Consider the following 12166-nt stretch of genomic DNA (forward strand, 5'->3'; position numbering starts at 1 on the left):
GTAGTGCGATTTCGTTTTCATGAACCTGTGCAATAAGAACTACCTACCTAACTGTAATCAGTTGTAGTTTTCGTCAGTAGCAGCATGTAATCAACTATATTGTTTTCTATACAAATACAAAATAACCCCCACCTTCAACAGTTATGTTTATGACTCCCATTCACTTGTGAGTCTGAATGTATTGCCATACACGAGTCTAATTGCAAACCGTGCTACTAATAAGAAATAAAATATATTCATATTTTGTAACAAATTGTTTTACACACCACCCAATCCTTCACCATCGCCATATAAAACTTGAACACTCATCCAATGACTTCTCCCGCCTTGGACGAGGCGAGAGGGAATGTCAGACACTTACTGACTTAAAACCACTCCGTCTCTAGTTCTGCTTTTTAAGCCGGAGCCCCGGTATTCCGCTAGGCAGTCCGCATATTCGGGAACACTAATCTTGGGAATCCAGTTAACCAAAGGAATGACGTAACAAATAACACTGAATAGAATAGTAATATTTATTATTCTAACATAATATTGTGCCCACAAACAGAGATTAATGTATTACCTAGCTAAACGTTTATATTTTACTCAACATAATATATAATAACGTAATATTATGTAGTACATATATTGAAATAACATACATAGTATTGGTATATAAGTGTATAAACATAACATTATAACTGACTTTTACTACCTATAAAGGTATTGTTTTACGTTTTTGTGACAGTCAACATAATCAATTATGTATTTCTATCATTTTGTTATTATCTCTTCTCAATTTATGCCAATTTTGTCTGATGTCCAACTTCTTATCAAAATAGAAAGAAAACCTGTCAGATTCATTTCTAAACTATAAGAAAAATCGTGAGAGATTTACTTTAGGAATGGCTCTAAAAATTTAATTATTGAAACTACAACAATAACATTGACATTATTCTTTATTAGTATATTCGTTGTTACATTTTGTACCATATATCTTACAACATAAGTTCTAAATTGCAAAAACCTAAAGGAAGGACTGTCACAAAACATCATAGCATACCTATATTATACTTTTCATGAGACGTACTAAATTAATTATTATGTTTTTCGACTTACTTACGAGACTGTTTGACGAAGAACTCGACTCTATAATACTGTACACGCCCTGCTACTGCACAGTAGCAGCGCGATAGTCACCGCGTCTTCGTGACTTGCACGACGCTGCTCATATTTTTTTATAGTATAAGCCGGTAAACAATCAGACGGATCACCTGACGGTAAGCAATCGTCGTCACCCATGGTCACCCGAAATAACAAGTGCGATGCCGGCCTTTTGGGTTAGGAATAGCCAATTTGCTCATGAATATGGACCTCTAAAATGACTTGTCGAGTTCCTCGTCAAACAGTTACGTGACTACGCCGAAAAACATAATAATCTTAGGATTGTTAAAGAACAATTATCTGGAAGTCACAGGTGTGGGCAATCAGAATAAAACACAAACATCAATTAGTCAATACAACTTGTAACTAGTGTATAAATACAACTTAATTATGTCCAGACTTATTAACCTATCTCTCAGTAGATTTGACGGAGATACAAATTATTTTGACATTTAACCACCGAAATTAATAATTAATTTCAAACAAAAGTTAATTATTGAAATTAAAAGCAGCCACAACCAAGTGTGTGGAGCGTATGCATGAAGAAAACTTTGTCCACATTCATCAAACATACCTCTTGAAAGCGGTATGCAAAAATCAGTGCGATCTATTGTGTCCAGATAGGAGTAACGATATGTACGAATGTAGTATTATTGAATATCTGTTTAAAGACAATATTCTAGATCAGTGGTTCCTAATTGGTGCGCAGAAGTAAAATGGTCCGCGAAATAAAATAAATACATAAGACTACACCTCTGGCTAATAAACACCACGGTTAAAGCTCAAATTAAAAATATATCAAAGGAAACAAATGGCATATTTCAATAATCCAAAAGTCAATGAGAATGTAGTGTGTGTGACACCTCGCCCTTATTAGTAGCGTAATTTAGTATAATCATAAGAACAACGTCTTCAATTGCTCCTAAAGTCTCCACATTGCATGGCGACCCTGCCAAGATGGGAGATATTAGATTGGGAGAGTGGGATCACATAAAAAAGGTCCTTGACCAGGAAATAAACTGGGAACTCCTGTTCTAGACTGATCCAGACTTTAGATGAAATTGATTATTAATTTCGACAGTATCTTCGCACAAAATCTGCCCAAATTCTATCTCCAATAGTAATCTACCAACAGATATGTTCCTAAACCTGGCATTTAGCATACATTACAATATCCAACACAGTAAAGAACTAAGATATTGTCGAGTAATATAAACATTGCATTCATAACCACAGTATAATTAGACTAAGGATTAAACATAATGTTTACATAATATATAATGCATTGATATTACTTAATGAACTGATAGTATAGACGTTATAATCTACTACCGATTTATGGAGGTTTTTCCTTATGAGCCAGTGGTATATATAACATACCTATCAAATTAGTCATAATTATATCCTACGAGCTTCTACCAACGTCTTCGCCCGCGTTCCCGTAGATCAAAAGTATTCTATCACCCAAGTCAACTCATACCCTGTCTGTATACCAAATTTCATCAAAATCCTTTCAGTAGTTTCATCGTTATTGAAGGACAAACAGACAAACTTTCGCATTTACAATATTAGAATACACTGCATATAACTTATGCAAATCAAATTGTCACCATTAACATCTAACAGTCATTTATTCAAGGTTATCATTCATTTACTACAGAATATATGTACTTTAATGTTACAACACATAATATAATGTGTCGTCTGATAATTTACAAGTCATGAAGTCCGTAAAAACTCAATGGGGTTATGTCGGTTTTCGGAAGCACACATTCATCTTACTATTTACTTCTAGAAAGAAATAGTAAATACACTTTTCAGTATATTGAAACCTAGATCAGTACTTGGTATGGAAATAAGGATTACCTCTCATGGAGAAATAGTTGCTAAGTCCAGGTTTTAGCAATGAAAATTACTGGATAAAGCATATTATACAAGAAAATTTACTAAAAATTCCCGATGGACTTCGATCACAATTGGCCAGTCTGTCTAACTAGACTAGGCCACACAGGAAATATTATAGTGCACACACTTGTGCACAAACACAGGTGCACTCTCTGTTCTCTCAATCTCTGAACAATGGGACATACACTAAAACCACCGGGGAGAGCTAAGGTGCAGGACCAACGGTGACACGTACTCTCCGAGCCACAGGGGTGAAACACTGCCAAACTTACTATACTATATAATGAACACATTATGTATGGAGTATAGACACTAACTAAACTAACTAAAGTGCCGAAATAACCATATTTCTGCACCTATAACCATCAACATATTATCATATCACTTCTTCTTTAATAAGCAAGAATTGATAAAACATTAAACATTTTGATAATAAAGTCAACAAATGTACAAACTAACAAGTAATTGACACACGAGATTACATTATTTATTTCAATCATACACCTCATTCTGCAACCATTGTAAAGAGTATTACGGTAGTAGAAAATAAAGTCTAAACTTGACAAACACCATGCTTAATTGCTTACATAATATAAAGTTAGATAGTCTCCGGGCTATAGTGGATCCTCGGAGGTATCTTCAGGCAGTGAGAGTGCATCAGTGATGCTGAACACGAAGGTCTGGCAGCCGAACTGCAGCAGTGCGCCGTGAGGGACGAGGGCCGAGCCCTCCCACGCGCCCTCACTGCCGCGCGGGGCCCGGGCGCACCGACACGACGCCTCGCCCGGGAGGGGAACTGTTAGGTTGCCGTTTATTCTGAAATTGTTGGAAAAAATATTTAAAAAATGGTTAAATTACAAAGACGATGTGTTTGAATCGCATGGTCTTTGAAGCATAGAAATAGTTACATAAAAAAGCGTAATATTTCAATGTACAATCGACGAATTTGAATTATGATTACGATCCATCAAGAAATTATTTTCGTATAAATGTGACTTTGGTTGGCATTCGCGTGAACATACATTTCGATAGTCCACGCTGGTCATAGCTATTTATGATTTATCGTCGAGTGGATAAAATTTATAGTATAAGAATTATGCAAAGGTGACGTATAGGTAGGTAGTAAACGAAACTTACCGGAGTGGTTCAGTAAGTCGATGCCTGACGATGTGTCGCAGGGCGTCGGCCCTGAGCTCGGAGTCCTGTAGGTCGGGCTGCGCTCCCTGCCCCGCCTGCCCGGGCTCGGGCTCCGCCCCGGCGGCGCCCGCCCTCAACACGTCGCAAGTATACAGCACTCCATTCACACAGGACCCCCACTCCGAATAGTTTATCAACTCGAAGTGGCGGCTCACCTGATTGATAAAACAAGTTTTTAATAAATCGTTAGTTGTAAGTTTTATCATCAGAATATTAGAATGTTTTATAAACGCGCCGTCGCCGCGCGTTTTGGAAACGCGTGTCGCCGGCGCGTTTTTCGAGCAGTTGCAGTTTTTTTTTTTAGAGCAGTTTGTTGTCGTTTGTATCGATACAAACGCGCGGCACCGGCGCGTGTGCATCGCGTCAGGTGTACAAAGGTCTACAGGCTGCGTCTAACTTGTGTGTGTATCGCGTCTGTATCGCTACAAACACGCGTCGACGGCGCGTTTAAAAACGTGGTGTGCATAGGCCCTTAGAAGAAAAGTCCATTGTCATAAACAAGGGTACAAGATAGGGTACTGACCTCATCCATAAATATAACAGCGTGGTTCCTTGACACATGCTGGCAGGCGCTGGGGTCGAGGCGGACGTCGCAGCCGCTGTCGGAACCGATGCTTAGGGACGATAGACGCATCGGGATCGGACGACCGAGACCGTCGCCTACACCATTTCTGGAATATTTCAATTTAAGATTTATGATTTTTTGATATTGTAGGTATTAAATATACTGACATAATCTTGCCAATTGTTTTGATTTGGAAACATGAATGTGTTAGTAAGAGTCCCACCTGTCCGGGCGTGTAATGGCGCAGAGCGTGGCCCTGACGGCGGCGGCGCTGAGCGAGTGCCCGGGCGAGGGCGGGGCGGGCGGTATGGGCGGCGGCGCGGCGCCCCAGACGCGGGCGGCGATGCGCGCGCGGTCGGCGGGCGACAGCAGCTCGGAGGGCCGCACGGCGCGCAGCACGCCCAGGCGCGCCAGGCGCGCGCGCTCCACGCAGCCGCCCACGGCGCGCGCCACTCCGCCCGGCACGCCGCTGCCGCGCCACGACCCCGCCGCCTGCTCGCCCGCCAGGACCTAGGGACAACGTACGTGTTACATGCGTGACTTCAGACTTCATACTTTAATAGCAGATTTCATACTTTCATATCGACAGAATCACAAACCGTATTCCCCGAATCCCAAAAGTATTTTAACCTCTTATGTATAACTTTCCACAGCATCAACCATGCAGTCATTTCACTTTACAAAATCCCAATTCCTTACAACACACATCTAACCAACCAACCCTAACCCTTACCTGCTGCAATCTCTGCCACGCCAGCAGCTTCACAAGTCGTTCATCCAACTTCTTGAGCTGGTTGTCTACAACATTGAGTAACTCCTCGACGTCTCCCTCCGGCCTCAGCTCGAGTCTGTCAGTCCTGCCACGTTTGTTGGGAGACTTGTCTTCGGACTGGGACACCTTGCGTCGCTTCACTGCCGCTGTCAGATACTCGAAGTCCGAGTCAGATAGATCACTGTCCGAGTCTGATCGTACTTCTGGCTGCTGAAGGTTTATATAATTTTGTTAATTAAAAGGACTGTTTGAAAGATTAGTAGAGGGTTAAACAAAATGGACGATGAATTGTTTGAGTCTTTTTTTGGCATATTTGAAATTAATTAAGAATTGCGTTTTGACTAGTATAGTTACATTTTTAAGTGCCGAGTAATAGGACAATCCATGTTAATTTGAATATATCTAGTTAAATGACATTGTGTGGTTATCTATTCATTTTTATACTCTTTAAGCATGAGTCAATTAAAGTAAAAAAGACCAAATTCAAAGCAGAAGAATTATGCCAGGCCAAAATCTTAAGATTATTCTCAACAGAACTTTAACGTGTTTTAATGTTTACCTTAGAAACAGGCTCAGCACTGATAGCATGCAGATCGTCGGCGGCGTCCTGTGGCGTGGCGGCCTGCAGCTCGGTGTGTAGGGCTCCGCCCTCGCAGCCGCAGCGGCCCCCGCTGTACTGGGGACACGCGGTGTTCAGGCAGATCTTGTGCTTCGGACCATCGTCGTCCTCCTCCTCGCTCATCTCATAGTTACCACTGTTCTTCAGGTTTTTTAGCACTGTTGAAGATGTAAAAAATGGTTGAATTAAAGTGGACATTGATAAAGTCTAACTCCAGTTGGTGAATGGTGATCGTTGGACTGATCTTTTAATCTTTCAGAAACTTTTCTAAGATTTAACTCATATTCAATCATAATTCCGCAGATACAAAAACGAAATTGGTTACGTTGTCGTATTAGAAAACAATAAGTGAGTCATCATCATTAAAAAAAATCTCACATGGATAAGGAAATAATTACTGTGTGATTTGAATATTCTATAGACATGACCACAGTGTCTATCATGAGATATTGTTAACATCGCTGATAGTGATAAGTCCTCAATTTTCCATCTCAATTTATGATAAAGAGTTAGTTGCAGTAATGTCACTGACCGTTCCTGCAGCGCACGTACTCCCTGCGACTGGGCAGCAGCGGCGGCGGGTGCGCATAATGATGGCGGACCATCGCAGGGACCACCACGCGGCCGCGCATCGCCACCGGGACCTTCATACTGGGGGGACATAACCATTTATACTAAGGGTATATTTCATGATGTCTGTATAACATTCTGTCAGTTTAAGGACTTGGTTTTACAATGTCTGGATAACATTTTGTCAGTTTAAGGACTTGTTTCACAATGTCTGGATAGCCGCTAAGTATCAGATAACTTTGAATTAAGAACATACATTTTTTGCACTATCTGTCACATAAGTTTATCGGAAACTTATATTAAGGTGGTGGTAAACGTATATTAAACGTATATAAACGTGACAATAAAACATGCTTGACAGTTACAAACTCACCGGAACGCAGGGCGGACCTTCCTGGCCCTTCGAATGAAGTCCACCTTCACAGCCTGCTGGTCTACCGGACCGGAGAACTTCTCCCACAGAGCCACGCGCTCCGTCGCTGATATTGAGTTCACTAGCTTCCAATCCTGAATTTCAAGGGAATATTGTTATTATTTTTGAGACCTTTTTATGGGGAGCAAATGAACGGACTGATTAGCTAGCTATTAATGGTAAGTGATCAGATAGGTATATTATTATGTAGTCACATGTACTTACAATGTATTGTTCTACATGATTGGGACACATCCAGCGTCCGGTCGGCAGTGCTGTCAGTGGGGGGTCCAAGCAATCCTGGAACAAGTTCGAAGTACTTGGTTAGGAAGGTATATAAATAGAGTAAACATTTATTTTTGTGAAATAAGGATTAAAACATTAACTACCGAAAGAAAACTTCTAAAGGCAAATGTACGTAAATGTCGGTCACCACCATCGGTGTCCGATATGGCGGTTAACGTGTTAATGTTGTATTTCGTTTACGTATTTCGTATTTATTATGTTTACATAAATGTGAACTAAATGACATGCCATAGGCATTCTCCGTCAGTCATCCATTGGGTGCTGCTAGTACTAACTCGCCTGCTATGGCTGATGATGGACCACGCTTCCCCATCGTTTTCACACTCGATGGAGTAACCTCAACTCTCTCCAAACTTGATAAAGTGGTGTAAGGCCTTACCTGATGAAACAGCAAGGGACAGTAGTCACACTGCAGTAGCGGCGCGTGCTTGCAGGTCCCCTGGCACACGAAGCAGGCCTTGGCCGGCAGCGGCACGCAGCCCCACGCGTCCACCGTCACCAGGGAACTGTTGCCGTTCTTACCTGGATCTGATAGCATTGGAGCATTTTAGAATTTTTTTATAATAGACTGATCGATCAAAATCTAGAATTTGTTGTATAAATAAAATTCTTGGATTCTTAATTATTTTTTTATACCAATGTGTCTTTATAGTTTTTTATGGAGTTACACCAATTTGGATATGTTTTTCTTTTTAAAAGCTCAAATTTTTTTTTATTTGAATTCTAGAATAGATAGAATTCTTATAGAAATTGATACAAAAATAAATTAATATCTGTTAACTGTATAAATAGACAAAAATTATTGAATGGGGGAAAACAGTTGTAAATGAGATAATTACAAGAAATCTAAAATAGTAAGTTACCTTTGTCAGTTCCTGGGAATATGCACGGTATCCTCATCTCCCGGGGTAGTTCGAACTGCTTCGGGTTCATTATCTTTGCAGCCTTTACTAGGATCTCCATCGGAGACAGTTCTTTCTCCACTTCCTGCTTTATTTCCATCTCTTCTTCCTTAGTCTTCTTAGAGTTGGAGCGGTTACGTAAGCTAAAGAAAAATAATATTTGAACTATATTTCAAAACTGTGAAACATTTAGCGCACAAACAATGTATCTGTTTGTGGAACCTCAATTGCCAGCGTTGCCATCAACATAAAAAATGATAAAATCTTCATTCAAGATGACAGTTTACATTTCGTTTCACATATAAATTTTTCTAATTTAAAAAAAATGTGTTGTAGGTACTACTTGCTACAACTTTACCAAAGAAGAGTCAAGAATTTATAATGTAATTACACTTTTCACTGATAATGATTGAAAGCATGGCTTTATGCCCTATAGGTATGACTCTCCTCAATATGTATTTTTGAGACCCGCCAAATATACGAAATGTTCAGGTGTTTTAGTTTTCATTATTTGCTATAGAATTTTGTTTAATTTTTTGTGTGTTTAAATCAGTTTAAATAAAATACTGCCCCCAAACTTTAAAAATTATCTACAAATGTTACAACAAATTCTAGATTTTATGTTGCAATTGTTACACTAAGAAGAATTTTTTAGTATCAATATTATAATCTCGAAATAACTAAATAATATTTAGTAGAAAGCTAACCTTACAGTATGTTAAATACAAGTTTGCTTTACATTTAACGAAATCGAAACGAGAGCATGTTCAGCGCTCTGATTGATTGCTTCATTCAAGCCCTCTGTTTAATATAAAGTTTATATAATGTGCCAAATAACAGAATTTGAATATTCAACACATGTATAAAATATAAGTAAATCTAAGTAAGATGTCACAATAAAAATTATTGCAACAATACAAATACTCTATAATATCAAGTTACCCAGATTTCTTCTCCATATCAGACTTGTTGTCAGCGGGTGACTGAGCTCTGCTACTACGGGAGCTCGCGGGCTTGTTCTCATCAGCAGCCCGGCACTCCTTGCACAGCCACAAACCCGCTGGAATATCATTCTCATCCAACGGCGGATCACTGGAACGTAAAGAAGACAAATGTAAATTAAATTAGATAAGTTCATTCCAAATTATTTCCTCTAATACAATAAAATAAAAAAGGGAACACCTTCAAAAGTTAAAATGTGAACCTCCATATTTTAACACGTTGACTGTCCGTGCATTAAATGTAATGCATGATATGATCTGGCTGTGACGTCCGTGCATTATACATAATGCATTAATCAGCACTCAACTACCCAACACAACTCAACGTGTTGAGTTGGGTAATATAACTAAAACCTCCTCCTAAGTCTCAAAAATAATATCTTAAAAAACCAAATCAAAATTGATTCAGTCGAAGCGAGATAAACTCCACCATGCATACATACAGGTCAAACTGAGAATCTCCTTTTTTTCAAGTCGGTTACAAATAATGACCATTTCATTCATTGATTTAACAAACAAAAGTAGAGTGTTCTCGTAACTCGTAGTAACTACCACAAGCCCATTACAATAAAAAACTTCCATATTATTGAAAACCATAATTTTCATAATTGCCCCCTTTATCTTTTTAACTCTGCATATGATTATTTATTTATGAACATATTTTAGTCATGTCTTATGATCATATTAGGTGTGTACCATTTGTTTGTATATGCTATGTATAGAGTGTAAATGTTTCTTTTTAAATTGTTACTCAAGTTCAATTTATTATGCATGCATTCACCAAGTTACTTACTAGCATCCGAGGTGGAAACTAGCGGGGCAACGGTCGCAACATATAAGATCGCCGCCTTCCCCACACGCGTCGCAAGAATCATGATTATGGCCCTTACCAGGCCTCTTATAATACGGATGTTGCGGCTTCTTCGGCTTCTGGGTGTTCACGTCCTCGTCAGGTGGCTTTATCAAGGCACGAATGAGCTAAAATACATCCCAAAACATTCTTAAATAAACTTCTCTTCACGAAAGCTAGCTCATAAAAATTAGCTTGGTAAAATGGCGCCAGATACCAAAATCAAGTAGCTATAACATTCAAACTATCTAAAATACAGTTTTAATTAACAAACCGGCATAAGCCCGCCTGAAGTATCGAGGTCATAGCCAACGTTAGACATTGTTACACCTCACAATATCTTCAATTGTTATTTTTATTTAGCAATTCAAACTAAAATCAAATTGTAAACGAGTGTACGGAAATTGATTGTATTCGTAGGACAAACACACAAGACGCAATATTTAAGGGAGCATTTTTGTTAGAAATTTATTAAATGTAAAAATTAAATAAGATTCGAGAATAATTAAGGAAAATTAAAGTTATTTACTAAAGAAATACGATATACAGAAAGAACACCGACGACCGTCTACAAATATGGCCGCTAAATTAGTTGCAGGTTTACGTTACACACTTTTCTAACACGATGGAATATCCCGAAATAAAACACATATGAACATTCACTGTGGCCAAACAGAGATAGGCTATATTATTGAATTATTCATGTTAACATTCTAAGAAATATGGTGCAGGAACGCGCCTTGGCGTGCGTTTGAGAGTTGACGGTTTTGACATATGTCAAAAAGGCATAGAGATGAGAATTTCTTCTTTTTATGAATAATCGGTTACGGTTGTATTCTGTACATAACTAAAAACATTTAAATACAAATCAGGTGAAGATTATTGCGATAAATGATATAATTAATAGGGAAAGAATTGTTAAAAGTCTACTTTAAAAGCCATTAAACATAAAAAAGATATTATAGAAAAATAGAAGGATGATGTATATTTTTTTATATTAATTATGTTTATTATTTTTTAATCGATGCAAATAAACTGTTTTTCTTTCTTTCTTTCATATACATGAAAGAAACTGTTACCGCAAAATATCTCGTTACAATACTGTAACGAGATATTTTGCATAACAGTTGTTGTACATTATTTTTTATCAATAATAAAATTACTCTGTGACTAGCTGACTGGATAAACATGAATTTTAACAATAATTAGAATTTTAAGTGTCAGAGAGCCATGACGGCACGAATAGCTCGGCTCAACCGGAATGATACCACGGCCTCACAGAAAACTGACGCGATACAAAGCTTGTGTTGTGTTTTGTTGTGCGAATGAGATTACCAGAGGCCCAATTATCCCCCTTCCCAATCCCCGATTTCCCAAAAACCCTTAAATTCCTAACCCCCAAAAGGCCGGCAATGCACTTGTAACGCTCGGTATTTCAAGTGTCCATGGGCGGCGGCGATTGATTACCATCAGATGATCCACCTGCTTGTTTACAGACTTATTCCATAAAAAAATATGCTAGACATAAAAAATATAATTTATAAGTACACCTATACAAAAAAGCTATATCTTTTTTACGTGTAATTTAATGAAAGGTGAATATAATTTTATTTATTCTCTCAGTTTACAAATAATTTTACAATAAGGTCCTAGCCGTCGCCGTACTAAAAATAGAAACCGCATCTGCGACCGCTTTGATTTGGTTTATTATTAAAAAAGCCATGGTATTGCTGTAGTGTGGCCGAGTCTTAATAGTTAATGTTTTTAAAGAAATTGTTTGTTTATGGAGAATATTAATTAATTACTTTAATATTTTTAGTACGATTATTAATTGTTCTTGTTGCCCATCACTATCGAAAAAAACTGTCTCATACCGAAATGCATGTAAAAATTTGACGTTTGACAAACGCTGTCAGAAGCCTAC

General features: G+C 38.3%; 1 protein-coding gene across 2 annotated transcripts; it reads right to left on the reverse strand.

The window, feature by feature from the left end:
* Positions 1-1977: 1977 nt before the first annotated feature.
* LOC118274674 (PHD finger protein 12-like) lies at positions 1978-10918 on the reverse strand. Of its 2 annotated transcripts, none has more exons than XM_050696914.1 (14): positions 10517-10918; positions 10186-10370; positions 9334-9483; positions 8353-8534; positions 7869-8017; positions 7409-7483; positions 7145-7278; positions 6734-6852; positions 6142-6359; positions 5544-5789; positions 5034-5320; positions 4769-4916; positions 4186-4400; positions 1978-3864 (listed from the first exon to the last, which is right to left on the reverse strand). In XM_050696914.1, exons 1-14 carry the CDS (start codon positions 10562-10564, stop codon positions 3663-3665), a joined length of 2358 nt encoding a protein of 785 aa, XP_050552871.1. In that variant the 5' UTR covers positions 10565-10918; the 3' UTR covers positions 1978-3662. The 2 variants fall into 2 exon arrangements, with proteins under 2 accessions (XP_050552871.1, XP_050552870.1); XM_050696913.1 differs by having other exon boundaries at positions 5544-5792; positions 10517-10913.
* Positions 10919-12166: the final 1248 nt, after the last annotated feature.

Source organism: Spodoptera frugiperda, chromosome 11, assembly GCF_023101765.2.
Source record: "Spodoptera frugiperda isolate SF20-4 chromosome 11, AGI-APGP_CSIRO_Sfru_2.0, whole genome shotgun sequence".
Classification (NCBI taxonomy): Eukaryota; Metazoa; Arthropoda; class Insecta; order Lepidoptera; family Noctuidae; genus Spodoptera; species Spodoptera frugiperda.

Coding starts and splice junctions, on each gene's coding strand:
- LOC118274674 (XM_050696913.1), bottom strand. CDS start 10,564: ATGTCTAACGTTGGCTATGACCTCGATACTTCAGGCGGGCTTATGCCG. Junction 4,917..5,033: donor GCCATTACACGCCCGGACAG/GTGGGACTCTTA, acceptor GAAATATTCCAG/AAATGGTGTAGGCGACGGTC. Junction 4,401..4,768: donor CTGTTATATTTATGGATGAG/GTCAGTACCCTA, acceptor TTTATCAATCAG/GTGAGCCGCCACTTCGAGTT.